Source organism: Alligator mississippiensis, chromosome 1 (genome assembly GCF_030867095.1).
Source record: "Alligator mississippiensis isolate rAllMis1 chromosome 1, rAllMis1, whole genome shotgun sequence".
Taxonomy (NCBI): Eukaryota; Metazoa; Chordata; order Crocodylia; family Alligatoridae; genus Alligator; species Alligator mississippiensis.
The window spans coordinates 207,773,844-207,797,217 of NC_081824.1; the positions used below are offsets into that span (position 1 = coordinate 207,773,844).

Sequence of the window (23,374 nt, forward strand, 5' to 3'; positions counted from 1 at the left end):
TCCTCAATGCTGCAGCTTCCCCTCCCTACCTGCTGCCTGGAGCACTGCAGCAGGGACAGGAGGAGTCACTGGAGGCCAGGGAGTCCAGGAGTTCCCTGGGTGGCTGCAGCAGCAGCCTTGCCCAGAAGCTGCGCCTGCTGGCTGGGGGAGGTGGGGAGTGCAACATAGGTCCCATGCCAAGAGCAGCAGGGGCAGCTGTGTGCCATGTCTAATCAGCCAGCGGGCCATATTTTGCCCGCCCTTGCACTAGTGCCAAAGATTTTCTGATGCAACTCTGTTGTTGTTGTTGTTGTTACGCAGGAGTTGCTAATGAGGCACATTAAACAATTGTGTATTACAAATTGCAGTAACCAAAATCACCATACAAAATTCAGCAGACAGTCTTTGTTTTTTTGTGAATCAGTAACAACCCTTCCCATCTCTGGCATGGAAGTAACCTTGGTGACACAAAATTCTCACAGCAGAAAATTAGGACAATCAGTGGTGCCTTTAGTTATCCCTCTTTCCAGTTTGCTTTTGCTTAACATAAACTGCCACTTCTCTTCCTTTTCTGCATGGTCCCTTTCTTTCGGTTTTAATATCAGATGTTTATGTCATACAGTGCTTACTCCAATTAAATCTGTAAAATATTGTACAAGGCCTCTTTCCTTCTCAGGGCATGGATAAACGTACATTTGGAGTGGCTCCAGAAGGGAAAGGAAGCTGCTATTCTATAGCATAGCAACTGTGATGCTTTGTTAGTTGTACACAAGCCTGTATGCAATCCAGATAAATGGTCATGGTTCAGTCTGGTTGAAACAGTTCAATTTGGAGCATCTAACCCGCACCTATCACAATGTAACAGCTGCTGAAGGATCTCCCCAGCTGCACTTCCCCTTTTGAGACTACTCCCAGCATATATTTTTCCATGCCCATAATCATACTCATATTGCTACAGATTTAGAAAATATATTGGCTTTGTGACACATTTTGACCATGGCCCAAAGAATGAGAAGTGTTTACAGAAGCAATTCTTATTTACTATTTGGTTAGTAAATTAGTTGAACATATTCATGAAGTTAATTAAAAATAATTATGATTAGCACACTGTCTAATTTGATTACCTAGAGAAGGTTTCTCAAGTAATCTTGTAATGCATATAAAGCACTTTACTGGTTACAGTTTATTTAAAAAAAAAGTATTATTATTTTTTTAGAATAAAATTAATTTTTAAAAGAAAGACCTAGGTTTTACCACAGGGTGGAATTCATATTCACGTATTAAAATTTATTCACTGAAAAATTTTAAGTCTTCAAACAAAACAGTGCATCATTTGAGAGCAATCAATTTCAGTATTTAAAGCGAAACTGCAGAACATGCAACAAAGTGTGAAACAAAATAAAACTCTTACCTCATAATGCAGCATAAAGTTTTTATCTTTTATTCCACTAGAAATAAAAAAAAAAAAAGTGTCAAACAAGAGCAATTGAACACCTTCCACTTACAGTGTATGGTAAAGGAGCAGCCTAACTTTTTTATTACTTCCTATCAATGTTTACAAATGTGAAAGTGAAGCAAAGTAGCATGTCAAGCAAATCAGCTAAAATACATATTCATTTTCTTTAATGCTTTCTACATATTATTTCCCTGTACTACATGAATTTAAGGTGTCTGGACTCCCCTCCCCCATGCCCTTTCAACTACAGGTAAAGCAGTACAACCTACCTAGTAAAAACATATTTTTATCAAAGGTGTCTCATACTGGCTTTACTGTACCATAGAAAAAGCTGTACCATGTATAAAGCATCCTTATGCAGCTAAACCTGCATGCACATGAAGGGACATACTGATTTAATTGCACTGATATTTCTTCTATCATATCTGAACTAAAATACAGTATTTAAACTGAAACAGTATTGCTATTTAGAAGCTTGGATTTAGCTTCTGTGTTATATTTGAGGCTAGTAGGAAAACTAATCCATAACTGAATTACCTTCAAATCAAAGTTAAGAACAAACGGAGTGCCACACTGGGTCAGACCAATGGTCCATTTAGCTGAGCTTCCTGCCTTTGACAGCAGCAGGAGTGGATGCTTTAAAGAAGTGGATGCTCAGCCCCAGGCCCAGGGAGCCAGGCCACCCTACCCATAAGGCTCCCCACAGGTATAGAAATTTGGTAGTGGGTGAGCTATGACAATTAACTTTGGCACTACACCCCTGCTGCCAAATTTCCAGGCCCTGTGTGCCAAGAACGGGCCAGCCCCATGCATGGGGATCTGGCCCACAGACTGACCTGGCACTCCTCATGTAGCCCACAGGGCCTGGCCACAATTGCTTTAGAAAAAGAGCACTACAGTAATCTATCCTATCATAGGTGTTTCTACACTCAAGTTCTTGCTACTGCCTAGTACTGTGAAAATTGTGAGCTGATAAATTAATTTATAAGGTGAGCAAAATGAGGTAAAGCATCCAGGAAACACGGTCGGCTGCTGCAAGGACAAAACACGGGTGGTGCTAGATAGCGCAGGATCAGATGACTGCACCAAAGCTTAAATTTAAGATTTTTCCTTTAATACACTGGTTGTCACCAGTATAGATTAGTGGCATCATCAACAAGATGTATCTTGCTAGGCCATGTACTGGTTCCAGAAAAATTTAGTTAATCTCTGAAGTAACGAGGAGCTTTTTCATTCATTGAAGATTTTTCTTCCAACAAATTAGTATATTTGGAAAGACTGCTTCAACTAAGGAAAATAATCAGTCATCCGACAATTTTATAAGTTTCTGAATGAGTCAAACCAGCATTATGCTTGGTTAGTGCCAGGTAAGGTCTTGGAAAGGTAGCTACTAACATGAGACAAAAAGTTGCTCCATGTGTTGCATTTTACTGAATCTAAAGAATAGCACCTTACTGTACAGACTTACAGTTAACACACATCCCATGAGAAAATTGTGCAGCACTATCATTGTCTCATTAAAAACAATGAAGATGTCATTATTTTATCAATAAATATTTGGAAAAAATGAAAACTTTTGCCCTAGATTTTAAAAGATGCAGGAGTCTGGCATATTATGTCTTACTCAATCAGGAGTCTTCTGCTTATAGCAGGTGGTCTCTTTTTTAAAAAAAAAAAAAAAAGAGTAGGTAGTTACTTATAATATTCTTCATTTTATTGTTTGTAACCTATGAGCCAATATAACCAAAACCAGTAAAGAAAAAGTGACTGTACAGACTTCTGGAAGTGGGCCATTTATTTAGGAGCCCACTGTTAGACTTCCCTTTTAAAAATAGTGATCACCATAGAATCAGAGGTTTCAAAAGAAACATCAGTAGCTATCCAATTCAACTCTACTGCACACATGCAAGCTTTGCTGTCCCTGTAACCCCCCAGACAGATGGCTATCTAGTGGTCACTGAAAATCTCCAGTGAAGAATATTCCACAACTCACATAAAGCAGCTTGTTCCATTACTCAATCTATATTTATCCAGGTTCAAGGAACTTTTAATCAAACATGTTTAAACACCCAGGTTCTTTAATTACAAATGCTACACAACAACAGAAGCAAGATGACTTACCTCACAGCTGTTGTGATAAGATCGGATTTCACACTAGATTCTAATGAATCAAATGTAACTGTACAGAGAACCTAGAATAAAAAGCATAATAAAAATATAGAATACAAAAATGTTTTCCAGCATTTTAAGTAATTTATACTGGGTACAAATTATTTTTGAGTCATTTCAGAAACAGACATATGCTGCTCACGAATTCTCAAGTCTCCAAATCAGTTTGTTTTTTTTTAAATGAAAAAAAAAAAAATTTTTTTTTTTTTTTTACAGTAACTATGTTGATAAAAAAAATCATAGTCCGGTAAATATAAATGTTAGCTTCCTGGTTCTGGCTCCCTTGTCTGGCAGCAGCATTGTACAAGCAGTCCTCCACTTACAATGTTTCGAGTTACAACGTTTCGAACTCGTAACATTTATAAATTGACACCCTGTTTCAACTTTATGACATCAGTTTTGACTTTACAACACTTGATCTAATGCAACGCCATGCCAGCAAACAAGTTCGCTGCGCTGCTCATCTCCCTGGAGAACGGACACTTTCTTTAAGAAAGCAGACAAGACTCCGGAAAAACCTGCAGTCAACACTCCTGAGAAGACTCCAGCCAAGAACCCTTCAAAAAACCCAACCAAGAACCTTTCAAAAAGTCCAGCAAAGTCATCTCAAATAAGTCCTTCCAAATCATTATGATTGCTATTTACAATATAAATACATTAATGTAGCTATATTACTCATCTATAATTGATTGAGTACAAAAACCTGGGGATTTTTAGTGAAAATAGGGTATCGGGCCTTGGTTCAGGAACCAAACCCCCATTTATAACATTGTCCCTCATGAGAAAATTGGTTCCGAGTTGCAATGTTTCGACTTAAGATGCCGTTTTTAGGAAGCAATTGTGTCGTAAATCCAAGGACTGCCTGTACTGCAGAGACAAAATGTTCATATCCAACAGACGGGAATCTCTTTCACTGTCCCCTGTTGACCAGCTAAAAAAATTAACTAATGGGAAGTAAGAATTCTCAAAGAGAAAGGTGGGCTGTGAAACAGGGAGTATCATGGTAAATCTTTGAGCAGAAAATTAACAAGCAACATCTCCAACCTGCTTTAGAAAGGAATCTCAACATCTCCCACAACCCTGGGAATCAAAGTCACTGATATAATTTTAAATCTATTGTCACCTCAATTCTAAAATAAAATGTATACGTTCAGATACATTTTAAAGATTTACTGTTAACTCAATTTGGCAATCTCCTACATAGATAGCAACAACTGATTTACTGATGCTGCTATTTTAAGTGTGTCACCTAATCAAAAATCATTCACTGAACTGCATATTCCACATGGGCAGCAATTTCTCAGCAAAAAAATCATTTTAATGAAAAAAAATCTATATAGTTCTATTTTATAAAAGATACATAAGTGAGATTATTTATTATTATACAAGTTACAAGCAACTTGACAACTTGATTACAAATCGTTCAATTGTACAATGTAACGTACTTCCTAAAGTTATTTCTTAAAAAAAAAGAACTACTAAAACCCCTTTTTGCAACCATGGGGCCCGCATGTGCCCCTTGCAGTAGCTCAAAACCCTTTGAGATGCTGCAAGAGGCACGTGCAGGAATGGGAAAAGGTTCCCACCACTGCAAGTTTGCAGCGCAAGGGCAAAATTAGACCCCTATATCCTGGGGTCAAAAAAAACCAAACAAAAAAACGAGCTAAAAAAAAGTGAGGAAACCGGAGGCTGGGTCCTCCACAGAGGTGCTGTGGCTGCCAGAGTGTCTTTATAGTTGGCCCTTCGCCCTGGTGCTGAAGCATGCTGCCTGCCCATGCAGGGCAGGCAGCATGCCAGCAGCATGCCAGCAGCAGGGCTCCAGTGCTGGTAAGTAAGTGGTCGGGGGGGGGGGGGGAGGGGGGGGCTGGAGGGGACTATAGGGGGGACCCCTGCTGGCCCTGCCTGCTCCCCCAGTCTCCCTGATCCCTTCTCTGCCTGGCCCCAAGCCCCCCCCATCCCTTCCCTGCCTGCCCCCCCCCAGTTGCCCCCCAAGCCCCCCCGATCCATTCCCTGCCTGCTCCCCCAGCCCCCCCACCCCACCATTAAAAAACAAAATGAAACAACTTCCCACCCCAGCACTTACTGGCAGATCTAGCTGCCATCTGGGTCACTGTTGCCCCGCCTGTACAGTGTGGGGCAGGGTGACAGCCCCAGCCTGGGCCCTGCTGCCCGCCCCCCCCCAGTGCCCTGTGCTGAGCAGTGGGGGCTCTGCCAGGAGGCTCCGGAGCCCCCACAGCTCCTGCTACGGTGAGTAGAGTCTTTTTTTTTTTTAAGTGCTGGTACCTGGGGTTGGAGGGGCAGCCATCAGGGGGCTGGGGCCAGGCGAACAGCCATTGGGGGGGGGTCTGCAGGGGATGGGGCCAAGCAGAGCAGCAATTGGGGGGATGGGGTGGGGCATGTGGGCCCTGCAGGGGGGGCTGTTACCCCTGGCAGGGGGGCAGCAAAACATATAGGTATTTAGAATTCATTTTATTATGATGACAGAGACACTGCTAGGCATTCAAATTGCTTTAACATTGTAGATATATCAATAAAACATGTCCAACTGATCGCTGTCTCTCTGTCTCTGTCTCTCTCTAGTGGTCTTTTGTTTTAATCTTGGAGGAACATGGATTTTGGGGTATTTTACAGAGTGACTTGGGGAATTTTTTATCAGGGATTTTTCAGTTTTCCAATACGGAACACTAGAATTCCTGCTAGGGAGGCCAGTGGCAGGACCCTGCCTGCTCAGAGCTGGCATCTTGGACCCAGCTGGCTGTGGCTGATCTCCTGACCAAAAATGGAGCCAGGAGGACATGCTTTGACAGTTCAAAGCAGGCCACTGCACCTGGAACACCTTCCGGGCGACTGCTGCCCAGATGGCCAGGAAGGGGCACGCATGGCAATAGTGCCGCACAAAGGCCAACCCTGCAGCCAGTCCACTGGCAGCTGGCTCAGAGGGGCAGACGCCTCATTTGAGTCTGGCAGGTGCGCAGCAGGTCACAGACAGGCAGCAGCCCCCACTGCCAGACTGCTGCAGTGGGTAAAGGGTGCAGGGAACTCTCAGGGCTGCTTCAGCAGTTCAGCTGGCACAAGGGGTAGTGTCCCCAGGTACCAACTGGCTGGGTCCCAGAAGCTCCTGAGAGCGAGTAGCCTTGAACTACTTGCCAGGGCAGGTTTTTGTACTGATGGGGCCAGGACACGGAAGCTTTTTATACTGCTGGGGACAGCACAGGTGCTGGCTCCCCCTGGCTGCAGATCTGAGAGGAGCTTGGCAGGGTTATTTCGCCCCAAGTAGCACAATTTGCTCCACAACAAAGTGCATGTCCAAGCATGGGCACTGAGGCAAAAAGCCATGGCTCAAATCTGCACCACTTCTATTTGAGCTGCTGCAAGCATCCATGCTTGCATGCGTGGATATGCCCATGAGGTTGGTTACTGAGTCTTCTTCAGAGATTTAGATGTTACAGGATTCTGTTTAATGGAATCTTTTTCTAATTAAGTATATTTGGTAGCAATTTTTTAAGTCTCTACTGTTTGGTGAACAGTTTAGTTCTGCATAGCCTATTCTAAAAGTACCCAACAATTTTTAAATTGAAAGTAAATAATGTACATTATAGTTAATGCAGGTTGGTTGCAAGTAAAGTGTGTAGGACAGTATGCAGGATAGTTAATGCAGATTGATGAGTATGACAGGAGTTTTCACATAATTATGTGATTACTTAGTGGAAACTTCCAGTTTGACAACTCTCTCCAATTTCTATTATTACAAAATGTTACCTGTGTTTGACCTCTCTGAAATAATGCAGACCCATGGAGCATATTAAACACGTCCACTTCACAGTGGATATTTCTGAGAGAAGTCAGGTCTCTACCATCACACCTACAGCAATAAAATACAAATTGTAAAGTAAAAAACTATAGTCATAGAAAAAAAATCTCCTTGAGAACAATTCATTCAGAAAGGACTCAAAAACATTTACCTTACACAGTTACTCAGAACAAGGTTCCTAAAAACATCCTTTGAAACAACACTGAAGGATTCCATAATTGCATAAGGCTCAGCCTCTGGAAATTTTTCTAGACATAACAAAAAAATTAGAACTAAAGTTGGAAGGTAAGTGGCATAACTCTTAACTTTCAATAACTAAACATGCACATTGACTTTATATTGTATATTGTACATGATTTAGAGCACGCTTCTAAATAGCAAAATTATTTAAAGTCACAGAAGTGGCTTCCACATTTATTACCAGATGCAGAGTCATCAGTCCCCTTGCAAGACTAACACTGGCAGCCCCACAGTTAGGTCCACTGATCTCTTAAGCTGCTAAAGGAAGGATAAGTAGATTCTTTCTACTGTTACGGAAAGACAACAATTTTTAGTAAGTTAACAATTAATGAATTGTAGCAGGGCCAGTCCAGGGCTGAACAGGTCCCATGTCAGTAAGATGACAGAGACCCTACCTTACACTTCTACAATCTGGAGACTTGGGGAAGATTTCATATCTTGCTATGGTTATGAACAAATGCAGAGCTTTCATTTTTAACATTGGAATGGAGAAAACTTGAGCTGTACAATCCACTCCCTTTCTGCTTAGTAGTTTTTCTTGTGTTCGCCTTCAGAACGGGAGGCTAGAGCAGAGGGAGAAGGATACATTTCTTCTATCACATTTCCTTTCCCTCCTTATCAACAGGGAAAGTAGGGGAAAATTTTTTCCAGCAGTTATCCACATTCTGATTACCTGACCATTAACTGCTAACTGTTCAGCACTCTGATCCTAGGCCAGGGGCGGGCAAAATGTGGCCAGGTCATTCTATTCGGCCCGTGGGAGAACAAGGGAGTTAGTGAATAATGGTTTAAGAGCCAAGAAGTGTAAGTTGTAGGGTAGGGAATTTTAGTCAGATATTTAAAAAATGTATTAAAATATATTTAACTTATGAGTAAGGACCTCTGGAATTTGTGCATGGCGCTGCAGCTTCTTTAATCTGGAGTTCCCTTCATGCACTCCCCTGCCGCCGACTGGCAGAGGGGCCTTGTCACTTGCTGCCCACACCTGAAACTGGAGCTGTGGTTTTTGTCTGCCAGCCATCAGGCACAGGTGGCAAACAATTGGGTGTCTCTACCATCAGCGGCAGGGAGGTGCGTGCAGTAAACTCCAAGATTAAAGAAGCTGCCATGCTGTGCACTTCCGACGCAAATTCTGGAAATCCCTACTTACGAGTAATATTTAAGATCAAGGAAGTCTCACTTAAGAGATTCAGTTCCCTGATACCCCTTTAATGACAGTATAAAATTTACAATAAATATTCCCAAGACTCCATATACGTCTTCTAGGAACGTGAAGACAAACAAAAGCAGGCATTTTTTTTGTATGAAATGTAAATTAAACAAAAAAAAATCTAACTTTATAGCACTGTCACACTTACAGACCTCAATCAATACTAGAGCCCACTTATGCCTAGGCAAACCCTGAATAGCTCAGAATCTAAGTAGGGTTCTTTTAACTCCCTAAACATTAGTACAATACCTCTCAGCTGTTCTTCTGTTTTAAGTCTTATCTTGTTAATTTCTTCATCTCGAGAAATCTAAAACACAAAATTTGCAATCCATTATTATAGCAGTGCAACAAAGAACAAAGAATTTCAAGCACAAAGAACCATATAGCATCCTGCAGTGTACAAATCTCAGCCTCTATAAAAGCAACTAAATTAAGAAAAACCAAGTCACATGTATTACTGCATAAGCAATGCACAGCAGAACTAAAGTTAGTCTAATGACAATGGTTTCTTAAGGAGCTGTCATTAAGAGGGTAAGTAAACTTAATTTAAACAAATTAGTTGAGAAAAATTCAGAAAGCCAACACAAATGTGATTTGTTTAAATAAACAGATTTTGGTGTCACTACTTACTTTGTCATGGTTAAAATCTTTAAATACTTTACATAGCTCATCAGTTGCGAGTCTTTTAGAAAACAAAAAAAATAATTTTCAAATTACACAAAGGTTCAGTAAAATAGGAACATGAATGTATCTAATACCCTGAGGCGAACTATGATTAAAGATTACTAAATGATCAGAGATTTTAGCACTGCATCTTTGATATTATATACATATATTTTATTATAATATATAATAAACATGTAATATATCTAAACATGTTAAACTTTATTTTACACACGTGCATATATATATATACAAGTTTAAATAAAAGTTTTATATAAAAGTGTAACATTTCCCCCAATACAACACTATATCTAGGATTCACATGCACACCTGTTCCATGCTGAAACTTGGTCTATTTAAAACACTGTTTCACTAACATTTTGTCACAATAAAATTTAGAAAAAACTGTTCACATTAACATTGTATGCTTTGGTTAATAGTTTTTAAACTTAAATTTTAGAGGGATTTATCTATAAGATTGGTGCACATTCAAACTGGAAAAGTTCTTTGTAGTTGTCATTGTCTGTCAAAAATATTTAAGTAACATAATAAAAAGAATGAGTCCCTGACTAAAAGGCAGTGAAAGTAAGTGGGGCTCATCTGGATCTTTATAACAACAAAAAACCCCCCATCTTTTATATGATTTATATGGTTTTATATGGTTCAGAAGCCCTGGAATGACCAGTTCCTATATTTTTCTGTTTTCAAAGAGAAGCTCATTTCCAACGCTTCTCAACCGGGATAGTGCAAGAACCTGTCAGGGGTGCTACAATGCTACCACTGTTGCACAGTGAAATTGCCTCGTACCCCTACTTTCAGGAAGCATGCTGGACCTGACCTGACAAAACAACTTCAGCAGAAAGGTGGGCTTACCTGCATTATAGATGCCAGCATGTGTGCTGTTTCTGCTGTGGCTCTTCCCAGTTTGGCTCCAACATGCCTCTTGAAAACTGGAAGCGCCCAGAGCAGTTTCACCCCATGGTGCTGGCAGCCTGAAAATAAATGCTGCTGACACCAGCTAAAACTTTGTCACATGCCTCCCTTTTTCAGGGGGCATATTAGAGCCAAGCCAGGAAGTGCTGCAGCAGGAATGGCATGCCTGCCTGCATAACAAGAAGGATGTTGATAGACTCAAAAGGATCCAAAGGAGAGCCACTTGTATGGTTAGGGGCTTACAGGACAAGCTCTATGAGGAGAGACTGAGGGACCTGGACCTCTTCAGCCTCTGCAAGAGAAGGTTGAGAGGTGATCTTGTGGTTGTCTACAAATTCATTAGGGGGGTACAGCAAGGGATCAGAGATGCTCTGTTCACCAGGACGCCTCTTGGGGTAACCAGGAGCAATGGTCACAAACTGACAGAGAGCAGATTTAGGCTAGATATCAGGAAAAACTTCTTCACTGTAAGGGTGGCCAAAATTTGGAATGGGCTTCCAAGGGAGGTAGTGCTTTTCCCTACCTTTGGGGTCTTTAAGAGAAGGCTGGGTAGGCATCTGGCTGGGATCATCTGACCCCAGCACTCTTTCCTGCCTAGGCAGGGAGTTGGACTCGATGATCTGTTGAGGTCCTTCCAACCCTAGAATCTATGAACATAATGCAGGCAGGTATACCTTTCTGCTGCAGCTGCTTTTTACTTCAGTTCTGACTTGCATAGTGAAAACAGAAGCATGCAAGACAGTTCCACATGTCCTGTGTGCTTCTGTTTTGGGAGACACTGGGCAGGGTTGGACTGGGAAGGGCTACAGCAAGAACATGTGTCCTGCCACAGCTGCTTCCCACTCTGGCTCTTTAGGTGATACGTGGCACCTTCTTTTGTAACAGCTCAGGTTAGTTAAAGGACACATTTTAAAGCAGAACTGCTTTGTTGTACTTACTCCTTTGTGTATTTCACAATTTCTGCTGGAGCAACAAATAAATTCTCAACAACTCTCTTGGCAGTACCCTGTTTTTTCACCAGCTGTTGGATACCTTGAATTATTTGCTGGGTATACTTTAACCCGGTTTTGATGGCATGGGACAAGTCCTGCTGCAGTACATTGTCAGCTGCTGCTTCCAACATGACTACAAATCAAAGTTTAAGCCAATTAATCATTATGCTTTTCAACCCTTATAGAACAAGCAATTAAAGTGTACCTAACACAAAGAGAATGCGAAGGGTAAGGTGATTTGTTAAAATTTATAACAATGGCTTGGTTGCTTTGTTCACCATCAGGTTGATTCTATTATTTCCAAACGTTATAGTAGAAATAGCGTTTTATGGAAACCAAGACATTGGATTTATGCAAACATTAATAGGAAGATTACAGAATAATTTTAATTTACATGCGACTCAGTGCAAACAAAATTCCATACAATGCAATTTACAGGAAAAAAATGCCCCAATATAAGCTAATGGGCAGAATATGCATTTAACTGTCACACAATCTGATTATGTGGAACAGCATGATTACATAAAGTTGTGATAAAAAAAAATCTGAAATATAAATACAATCTAAACATTAATTGTAGTTATAAAGTAGACTAAGTCCAAGATGCAATCCAAATAAGCAAGCAGTTGGCTCAAGTTAAGATTTGTCTAAATAGATTCAGGTCTCAGTTATTCAGTAAAAACATTTCAGACAAATAAAAAAAAAAGAAAAACATGTTGTAACTATTCTTATTTATTCTATAGAAAGGAAATGTTTCTAGAGTTACAATTAAAAGATGAGAACGCATTAACTTCCTTTAAGTACTCCCCTCCCCTATTTGAATAATTTAACCACTTACCAATCTGACTTTGAGGGCCTCCAGTGACCACTAAGTTCAACATACTAGATGACATTTCTTTTCTAGTTGGGTTAATAACAAGTTTCCCATCAACAATTCCTACCCGTACTGCACCTACAGAGAAAATACAGGAGTTATCTTTGAAGCTTAATACCTGTTCTTTAACTTCATTTTTTTCTGACAGCAACTCATATTATTAATTGATCATTTTCTTTAGAGATATAGTGGTTTAATATACTTATTCCAGGTATTCTTGCAAAAGAATGCAAATTCTAATAACACAGTTAAAAAAATTAAATAAAAATGAAATAACCTTGAATATTCTCATTTACTGGGTCACTACCAGTCTCATAATATCCCTGGTAGTAGTGTTATACCCAGTTTAACAGCCTGTTTTTCTTCATAATTTGGATGTGGGTTTTCTAGAACATAAATCATTTAAGAAAAACACATGAAGTAAAACATCTGTCGGGAAAAGTTTCCTTCATGAAAGCTGTTTTCAATTGCTGAAAACCTCCAATTAGAATTCTTGGGGAAAGGGACAGGAGGGTGCCTGAAGGTAAAAAGAGACCCTATCCTGCTTCCTTTGACACTAGGCCCTGCACACAAGTTTTTCCAAAACCTGAAAAAACAAAGGAAGTAAAAAATACGAAGCAAAATTTGAGCAGTAAAACCCCATTCACATATTAAAGCCATAATACATTACTCAGGAAGTAAAATATTTTCAAATGCCAAAATAGTACCGTTTAGCTTTCATTCATTTTCACTTCTGAGTCTAGAGGCTCCTACAGATGTGCAGGGAGCCTGCTCCGACATGCTGGAAATCCAGCATATCAGAGCAGATTTGCTTAATCAAGTCTGCCGGAGCACGGAAACTGACACACTCCAGCAGCCTTCCGAGTCATGTGCATCAGTGTCCCCATACTGAAAAAATGGCATCATGACACTTTGAAATAAAACATGTTCGATGAGCTTTAGTTCAAAGCATCCCACCGCCATTTCTTTATCATGCGGATGCTGGTACATAAACGCGTAGGCGCTTTTAATTATCACAGCTTGCTAATTAAAATGTTCCGCACCATGTCCCAGAGCACATGTAAAAGCACATATAAAATGCCCCAAATGCTTTACTCAGGAGGTCAGTATCACTACTCTCATTATAAAGAAAGGAAAAAAAAACCTGCACAAAGCAGTAAAATGATTTGCCAAAAGTCAGGCCTATGGCACAGCTGGAAATAGAAGCCAGGTTCTCCGACACCCAGTACAGAGCTCTATCCACACTGCCTTGGATTCTAACGTATTTGCACACACAATCTTTCAGCCTTAACTCCAGTTTAATCAAATTTAATTTTCTGAGCATTTAAAAAAAATGTTCTTGAAGGGATAAGATAACAATAAAGTTTTACTGTTTCCCAACTGATTGGCTAACAGAAAACATACTGAAAATTATAGATGTTCCAACAGGGCTGGTACACTAGAAACTATTTCTTGGAATAACAAAGAAAAGATGGTTAGGAACGTTTTAAAGGGGAAGAAAGACCTCCAAGAGAATGGTTTTGATATTTATTGAGGAAACAAAAGAGGTGTCTATAAAGTGTAAACAAAATAAACAAAGAGTTCATCTGCAGTAGCAATACCCTATGAAGAAGCTTTCATAGGCATGTATTAACCTAAATAAAATACAATAAGCCATGTATTTTAAAAATGTTATTTTCCACGGGAAATAAAAACAAGAAGATAATTTCCTAATCAAAGTTACTTGGGTTCTACAAAGAAAATCTAAGTAGCAGTATCTCTTTTTAAAGTTGTCCATTAATCACTTTTCCTTGTGCAAACCTTTCACACAGAAAAGAGAGAAAAACAAGATTATAAAATTACAAGTTACCACTGGAATCAGAGACACTGTTTTAGGCTTGCAAGGTCCTTGTGGCCTAAACTGTTCCATTATTTCCTTGATACTAAAATATCTACTTACCAACTGGACCATTCCAAGGAATATCTGATAATGCAAGTGCTGCAGATGCTAAAATTGTAAGATATGAAATAGATTATAAACTGTTCACACAGACATAAACAAAAAATATTTTGCAGCCTTTTCTAAAGAGAGAATCCTTTTTACCTCCATTAATTGCCAGGACATCAGGGTCATTGATACCATCTACTGCTAAAAGATTACAAAGGATCTGGTATAAGACAGAAAGACAAAAACAAGCTCTAAGTTCTTGCATTATTTTCTACTTACGATATATTTGCAAGGGTTATAAAATGCAATTGCCTAATACTTGCACAAGCTCATGTAAGTAAATGAAAAGTATTCAAATACATATATCAATTAACTGGTAAAGAAAAATGTTAATATGTGACACCAAGAACTGCAAAGCCAGAACAAGAATTGGTCCTTAAAATATGGTTATCTTTATCTGTACCAGTAGTTCTCAACCTTATCAGAGACACCCATCTGACTTCTTTGAATTTGCTGGTACCATAACTGAGAACCACCATGGTAGTGCTTCAGTCACTAATGCACGCAATGCCAGGTATACAGACATTTAAGAGTTCATTTGAAAGACTAAAGGACCAACTTCCACCTCCGATTACCCACCCCCATCATTCCAGGCCAGCAAATGCTGCAATGCAGCAAAAAGTACTCTGCAGAGGCTGCACTTTAATGAGTGCTTACTTGTCTCAGTCTGTGCCAGTAACCATGTACAGGCACCAGGGAGCTTTATTAAAAGCAAACTGTACAGTGGACTAAAGACCAGGCTGATTAACAGTCGGGATGTTACTGGGGAGTGTGCAAAAGCATCCTTCATTCTTCCTACCCCATTCATATAGCCCCTAAGCCAGATGGATTAAAGCTTTGACCAGCATCAGTGGTTAAAACACAGTTCATTAATTTGCATATCTTTCCCACCTGCTTGCTGCAGAAAGTCTGCAGGAGCTGTTTTCGATGATCTTATATTAAAGGAGTTTACTAGAGCTCAAAACAGTTTATGTCAAATGAAGGCTGCCCTTTAAAATTATATTAAGCAAACAGGTTTAATACAACAAGCAAGCAGCATGTAATTAGCAATCAGTGGCAAGCAAGGAGATCATCTCAGAGACTTGGAGGGAATGGGCCAAAAGCAAGACGTATCATCCTCACAGGTCAATGGTTTTCACCAGAAATGCTATCACTGCAGCCAAGTACAACCACGCCATGTCCCTTCTGCAGAGCCAGATCAGGAAGTAGCTGTAGCAGGGGTGTGCTCTCTTGTCACAGCCCTTCTTGGTTTGACCCTGCCTGGTGTCCCCCAGGAACAGATGCCTGGGGCAGGTGGAACTGTCCCATGTACCTGTTTCCAGGAGATGCGTGTAGAGCAGAACCCTGGAAGGGCTGTGGCAAAAGGAACCCATGCTGTGGTACCCCCTGAAACCATGGAACCCCTGCTGAAAACCATGGATCTATACTTCGTATGTGCTTACCTTAACAACCAAAATAATGAAATAGACACGAGGGGTAAAGTGTGTGATCAACAACATTTCATGGTGAGCAGCCTTTAAATGTTCACAAAAAAACAACTAAAAGGATCTCAAATACTAAGGATTATTCTCCCACCACGGGGAAGTAGTGGAGCATCTCTGTCAGACATGGAAAATCAAGAACAAGCTTGCAACAAAAAACCTATTGGAATCCTGAATTAAGTTTGCTGAATATCCTATTCTACTGGCTGTGCAATGTAAGAATTATTATTGCTACACAATTTCAATTAAACTGTTACTGAGTAAAAATGACTTGCTCCCTAAATATAAATTGCATTATTTCCTTATGATAGCTAGTCTGAATTTAAACCAGTTCAATAGAGTAACTATTTCTAATAACATAGGACACTTGGCACATGTTAAAACAAAGCAATTTACTGAATGATTAAAGGATGCTGCTGTTAATTTTTCTATCACATCAGCAATAAATACTATTTTGCAAAATGTGGATTCATCATGAATGCTAGTCCAAAATTGTTTCCTAGGGCTTCCATTGAAACAATCTCCAAATTAAATCTGCAAATGTGATTATCATTAAATATAATGAGCACAACCTACCTGTGTATCATAGTAGTAGCCTGCTGGGAAGAGTGGCCTAATTGACCGATCTGTAAAAGAAACATTTCAAAACTTACATACAGAGAAGACTAAGATGATGACTGTCGACAATAGATGAAAGATAAGTACGTGTACAATAAAAACTGATAAAGAAATTCAACAAAGCATATCATATTTCATGATTAAAACAAAGAATTACTCCAAAGGGAAACCCGTTTTCAAAACGTAACCAAAAAAAAAAATAAAAAAATAAAAATCACAGAGCCTAATTAACATGCAAAACTCTTTGCCACAAGAGAGTCTAAAACTTGAGCAGGATCCAAAAAAGACTGGATCCAAAAAAGACTGGGCATGTTCATAGATACAGGTATCTGCTGTCCATAAGATACTGGCAGCCCCACAACTACAAACATCTCTCCAACAACAGATTATTTAAATCCATTTCTCACCAAACCACCAGGCCTTGCAAGAGATCCAGATGTCAGCTCTGGCTCCTTGTCAACAAGGGTTATAGGACGGTAGGGGCCAGAGAAGGTCACTTAGCCCAGCCCCCTGCTGAAGGCAGAAGCATCTCCGACTAAACCATCCAGCCAAGTATGTCTAACCTGCTCCAGAAAACTTCCAAGGATGGAAATTACACAATTTCTCTAGGTAACCTGTTCCAATGTTTGACCACCCTCACAGCCAGAAAGTTTCTTTTAATTCGCAACCTAAATTACCCCTGCAGCAGGCTTGAGGTCATTGCTCCTAATCCTGTCCCCTATGGTCAAAGAGAAGAGCCCACCTCTATCCTCTAATTGCCCTTCAGGTATTTGAAGACTATTATCAAATTGCACCCTACCCTCCTTTCCAGACTAAATCAACCTAGTTTTTTCAACCTTCCCTTGTAAGTCTTGCCTCCCAGGCTTCTAATAATTTTTGATACTTTGCACTGGACTCTTTCCAAGCTGTCCACAGCCTTCAAGTGTGGGGCCCAAAAACAAACACAGTACACCAGGTGAGGTCTCACTACTGCTGAACAGAGTGAAAGAATCACTTCCCTTGATTTGCAAGTGACACTCGTTAGCCAACAGCATACTGAATTGTATTTTTTCAGCAACATATTCATTTTATTGTCTACTGTAACCCCCCAGGTCCTTCTCTGCAGTTCTGCAACCTAACCACTCATTCCCCAATCTGCCTTTGTGCATGAACTTATTCCATCCCAAGTGCAGGACCTTGCATTTTTCATTGCTCAATCTCATTCAACTGATTCTGGACCATATCTCAAGTCAATCCAGGTCATTCAAGATCCTAGCCCTACCCGCCAGAGCAGAGGTGGGCGGGCAATTGTTTTGGCCGGAGGGCCACTTACCCAGTTTTGGCAAGCTGTCAAGGGCTTCATGGCTAGCCCCGCCCCCTGGTCACCATCTTGGGACCAATGTCCCAATGTCTTGGGACCAATGTCCCAGGGCCAGTACCGTTGGGGCCCAGAGAAGAGTGCAGACTGGCAGGGGTCTGTGGAGCCAGGCTAGGCTGCGCAAGCAGGAAGAGCGGGGAGCTGGCCCGACTCCATAGAGCCCCAGCCACCCAGGACCCCGCTGCTGGTTCTCGGGAACCAGCAGCGGGAAGGAGAGGAGGCAGCACACGTGTGTCCCGCACGCACGTGTGCCCTTCTTACCAACCAACTGACCGGAGGCGGCGGCGGCAGCAGCAACAACAGAGGAATCGGCAGCAGGGGCAGCAGCAGCTGATCCCCCGAAGGTAAGTGGGGCGGAGGGACCCGGCGCAGCTGAGCCGGATCCGGAGGGGAAGCCCCCCGGGTCCCATATAGCTGAGCCAGTAGGGAGCCACGCTCCCGAGCCGCGCGGCGCGAACAGAGCGCGCAAACAGGCGCGCTCTGTAAGAGCACGCCGGCGTTTGCGCGGGTGTTCGCGCCGGAGGGCAGGCCAGGAGGGCCAGGAGTGGGACTCCTGTAGGGGTAGGGCGTAGACACCGCGCAAGTCTACAAACAGCAGCTTGTAGAATGGTGTCTACGAGGAGTGCTGCTAGGGCCTCTGCCCAGAGGGACAAGGCTACCAGGGGCAGGTCTGAGGCCTCCACCCAGACCGAGCCCATGGGGGAGCCGGTGTCCCCCTACCTCCTGGCCTGTGGGGTATCCCCAGCAGGGCCAGGGGGAGCAGAGATTGGGGGCCCCCACACCTGTCCAGCAGGTGCCCGTCTTAGGGCTCTGGAGGCGCAGGTGAGGGAGCTCCGGGAGGAGGTTAGCAGGCTGAGGGGGATCAGGAAGGCGGAGGATGAAACTGACAGTTATTTCCTTTCCCTGCAGGCCCAGGCACCCAAGGAAGAAGCACCCCGGGGAATACCCTCCACAGCAGAGTGGCAGACGGTCACAACCAGGACCGGAGAGGCACGCAGCGAACCGGTACCAGCTTCTCCAGTCCGACTGGTGAACAGGTACGAGGCCCTGGTGACCCTGCAGGAGATGGAAGGGGAGGAGGACACCCTTGGGCAAGAAGAAACACCACGTTCTTCACACTCCAAACAGATCAAGAGATCCACGATGACCCAGAGGAGGAGGCGACGAGTGCTCGTCATAGGAGACTCCATCCTGAGAGGTACGGAAGGACCCATCTGTCGCCAGGACCCCTCGGCACGAGAGGTATGCTGCCTCCCTGGAGCAAAGATTCGGGATGTGACAGAGGTAATCCAGGCCAGGATCAAGCCCACCGATTATTACCCCATGGTCCTAGTCCATGTGGGTACTAATGATGCGGCCAGGAGAACCCCCGATCACTTGATGGCGGACTACTGTGCTCTGGGCGGCGTGCTGTAGGAGTTCGGTGCCCAGGTGGTTTTCTCTTCCATCCTACCAGTGACCGGACGAGGAAGACGGCAGGAGAACTGCATCAGAGAGACCAACTGGCGGCTTCAGCAGTGGTGTCTCGAGGCAGGCTTCGGCTTCCTGGACAATGACCCGCACATCACGATGAGGGACATGCTCAGCTGGGATGGGCTTCACCTGTCACCCAAAGGTAAGCGTGTGTTTTCTTCTAGGTTGGCGGATGTCCTCCGGCGGGCTTTAAACTAGGCTCGTCAGGGGGAGGGGAGTACTAGGGCAGGGGAAGCTGTGGACCACCAAGCCATGTGGCACGCACAAGGACAGCCCAGCCTGAAGAAGGAGAACATTGGGAACCTGAAAGCCATGGGGAGGCCAGCACAACAGAACAAGTAAGGAACAAGAAGGTAAGAAACAATGGGCCCCTTGGGACTCGGAGCGGGGGGGGCAGCAAAGGCACCAGTCGCAGGGCTTAAGTGCCTATATACTAATGCTAGGAGCATGGGGAACAAGCAGGATGAACTAGCGCTCCTGCTTGCACTAAACACCTATGACTTAGTGGGGCTAACAGAGACCTGGTGGGATTCATCCCATGACTGGGCGGTACATATTGAGGGCTATAGATTGTATAGAAAGGACAGGTCGGGGAAGAAAGGGGGGGGGGGGGGGGGTTGCACTTTATGTCAGTGAGCAATACACATCAACCCTCATCAAGACAGAATCCGAGGTTGAAGAAGTAGAAGGATTGTGGGTTAGGCTACATGGGGGGCAAGGAGAAAGGGATTTGGTGGTAGGGGTCTGCTACAGACCCCCACACCAAGGGGAAGAAATAGATGCGGGGCTCCTGAGGCAACTCTCGGAGACCATAAAAGCTAAAGAGGCGGTAGTCATGGGGGACCTAAACTACCCGGACATCTGCTGGGAGATGCAGACAGCAAGGTCCCATCGCTCACGCAGGTTTCTAACTTGTGTACAGGACCTCCACCTGACACAGGAGGTGCATGGTCCCACTAGGGGGAATGCCATACTGGATCTGGTATTGGCAACGGGAGATGACATGATAGGGGACCTCCAGATTGGTAGCTATCTGGGAGACAGTGATCACCTTATAATAGAATTCAACATAAGACGGCGAGTGGGTAAGGTAACTAGTAGGGTGAAAGTGCTAGACTTTAGGAAAGCTGATCTCATAGCACTCAGGCGATTAGTCAAGGAAGCACTGCAGAGTAGGAGTTTTGATGGGATGGGTGCCCAAGAAGGGTGGCTGTGCCTTAAGGAAACGATCCTTCGGGCACAAAGCAAGACGATCCCCGAGCGAGGCAAAAGAGGGAAAGGGGCCAGGAGGCTTCCATGGCTGACCAGAGAAATCCAGGGCAGCCTAAGGGCCAAAAGGGGAGCACATAAAAAGTGGAAACAGGGTGAGATCACTAAAGATGAATATACCTCCTCTGCTCGTGCTTGTAGGGAGGCAGTTAGGCGGGCCAAAGCTACCATGGAACTGAGGATGGCAACCCAAGTAAAGGACAACAAGAAATTGTTTTTTAGATATATAGGGAGTAAAAGGAAGGTCCAGGGAGGAATAGGACCCCTGCTAAATGGGCAGAAGCAATTGGTGACGGACAGGGGGGACAAAGCTGAACTCCTCAATGAGTTCTTTGCCTCAGTGTTCCTAAGCGAGGGGCACGACAAGTCTCTCACTGGGGTTGTAGAGAGGCAGCAGCAAGGCGCCAGACTTCCATGCGTAGATCCTGAGGTGGTGCAGAGTCACTTGGAAGAACTGGATGCCTTTAAGTCGGCAGGCCCGGATGGGCTCCATCCGAGGGTGCTGAAGGCACTGGCCGACGTCATTGCAGAGCCACTGGCGGGAATATTCGAATGCTCGTGGCGCACAGGCCAAGTCCCGGAGGACTGGAAAAGGGCTAACATGGTCCCCATTTTCAAAAAGGGGAGGAAGGAGGACCCAGGCAACTATAGGCCGGTCAGTCTCACCTCCATCCTTGGTAAAGTATTTGAAAAAATTATCAAGGCTCACATTTGTGAGAGCCCGGCAGGACAAATTATGCTGAGGGGAAACCAGCATGGGTTTGTGGCGGGCAGATCGTGCCTGACCAACCTAGTCTCTTTCTATGACCAGGTTACGAAACGCCTGGACACAGGAGGAGGGGTGGATGTCGTATACTTGGACTTCAGGAAGGCCTTCGATACGGTATCCCACCCCATACTGGTGAACAAGTTACGAGGCTGTGATGTGGATGACTGCACAGTCCGGTGGGTGGCGATTTGGCTAGAGGGTCGCACCCAAAGAGTCGTGGTAGATGGGTCGGTCTCGACCTGGAAGGGTGTGGGCAGTGGGGTCCCGCAGGGTTCGGTCCTTGGACCGATGCTCTTTAATGTCTTCATCAGCGACTTGGACAAGGGAGTGAAATGTACTCTGTCCAAGTTTGCAGATGACACAAAGCTATGGGGAGAAGTGGACACGCCGGAGGGCAGGGAACAGCTGCAGGCAGACCTGGATAGGCTGGACAAGAGGGCAGAAAACAACAGGATGCAGTTCAACAAGGAGAAATGCAAAGTGCTGCACCTAGGGAGGAAAAATGTCCAGCACACCTACAGCCTAGGGAATGACCTGCTGGGTGGCACAGAGGTGGAAAGGGATCTTGGAGTCCTAGTGGACTCCAAGTTGAACATGAGCCGGCAGTGTGACGAAGCCATCAGAAAAGCCAATGGCACTTTATCGTGCATCAGCAGATGCATGACAAATAGGTCCAGGGAGGTGATACTTCCCCTCTATAGGGCGTTGGTCAGACCGCAGTTGGAGTACTGCGTGCAATTCTGGGCGCCACACTTCAAGAAGGATGCGGATAACCTGGAGAGGGTACAGCGAAGGGCAACTCGTATGGTCAAGGGCCTGCAGACCAAGCCCTACGAGGAGAGACTAGAGAAACTGGACCTTTTCAGCCTCCGCAAGAGAAGGTTGAGAGGCGACCTTGTAGCTGCCTATAAGTTCACCACGGGGGCACAGAAGGGAATTGGTGAGGATTTATTCACCAAGGCGCCCCCGGGGGTTACAAGAAACAATGGCCACAAGCTAGTAGAGAGCAGATTTAGACTGGACATAAGGAAGAACTTCTTCACAGTTCGAGTGGCCAAGGTCTGGAACGGGCTCCCAAGGGAGGTGGTGCTCTCCCCTACCCTGGGGGTCTTCAAGAGGAGGTTAGACGAGTATCTAGCTGGGGTCATCTAGACCCAGCACTCTTTCCTGCTTATGCAGGGGGTCGGACTTGATGATCTATTGAGGTCCCTTCCGACCCTAACATCTATGAATCTATGACCCTGTACCACTGCCGCCCTGCTCTGGGCCCTGCTGGCGCTGGCCTTGGGACACCGGTGCGGGTCCTGTGCCTGCTCACTCCCAGTGCCCCCGAGCCCCACGGTACAGGCGGGGGGCAGCGCACAGGCCCAACCCCCTGCTTGCTGGCAGGGAAGGAGCTGGTGCAAAGCGTGGGGAAAAGCAGTCTCTCGCCTGCCCCGTGGCTAGTGCTCCCTGCTGCAGCTGCTCGCAGCCCATGCAGCGCTGTCCTGAGCAGGCACAGACAGCCCCACGCGGGCTACGAGCAGTTGCAATGCAGGGCGTCAGGCACAGGGTGGGGAAGGGGCTGCTTTTCCCTCACACCCAGCACCAGTTTGTAACCTGCCCCCACCACCAGCCTAGGCTCACCCATCGGGGCTGTGTCGCAGCAGCAGCAGCTGCAGTCCACCCGGAGCTCATGCCACAGTAAGCTGCAGTGCCCTCCCCGCCTCACCTGAGCTTCCCATGCTGGGGCAGCCACGTGGCTGGTGGGGTGGGCTGGGTGGGCCCTGCTGCTGCAGGAGCCTGCTGAGGATTCCCCTGGGTCCTACTGCCCCTAGTTCCTGTCATTTTTTGACAGGAACCAAGGACAGATAAATCTTAATTTTCAAAAAATTTTTAGGGGCCCTGCAGGCCAGATAGAATGGCCTCACAGGCCGGATCTAGCCCACGGGCCATATTTTGCCCAACCCTGCTCCAGAGTGTCTGCAACTCCATCCAACTTGGTATAGCTCACAAATTTGCTAAGGTACACTGAATCTCATTGTTCAAATCATTAATTAATATATTAAACAATACTGGACCCAGGACCAACCCCTTGGGAACCCAACTTGATA

The 23,374-nt window shown here is 44.2% G+C and overlaps 1 protein-coding gene across 1 annotated transcript in view; it reads right to left on the reverse strand.

Moving 5' to 3' along the window:
* PNPT1 (polyribonucleotide nucleotidyltransferase 1) overlaps nucleotides 1-23,374 on the reverse strand; it is a 56,629-nt gene that overhangs the window by 25,448 nt on the left and 7,807 nt on the right. Inside the window, exons 5-15 of the mRNA XM_006272488.4 lie at nucleotides 16,372-16,421; nucleotides 14,411-14,474; nucleotides 14,267-14,314; nucleotides 12,292-12,405; nucleotides 11,400-11,586; nucleotides 9,496-9,547; nucleotides 9,115-9,172; nucleotides 7,567-7,663; nucleotides 7,364-7,466; nucleotides 3,557-3,627; nucleotides 1,391-1,427 (exon numbers count right to left, since the gene is read on the reverse strand). Coding sequence (XP_006272550.2) covers nucleotides 1,391-1,427; nucleotides 3,557-3,627; nucleotides 7,364-7,466; nucleotides 7,567-7,663; nucleotides 9,115-9,172; nucleotides 9,496-9,547; nucleotides 11,400-11,586; nucleotides 12,292-12,405; nucleotides 14,267-14,314; nucleotides 14,411-14,474; nucleotides 16,372-16,421 — 881 coding nt within the window. The remainder of the gene's footprint in view (nucleotides 1-1,390; nucleotides 1,428-3,556; nucleotides 3,628-7,363; nucleotides 7,467-7,566; nucleotides 7,664-9,114; nucleotides 9,173-9,495; nucleotides 9,548-11,399; nucleotides 11,587-12,291; nucleotides 12,406-14,266; nucleotides 14,315-14,410; nucleotides 14,475-16,371; nucleotides 16,422-23,374) is intronic.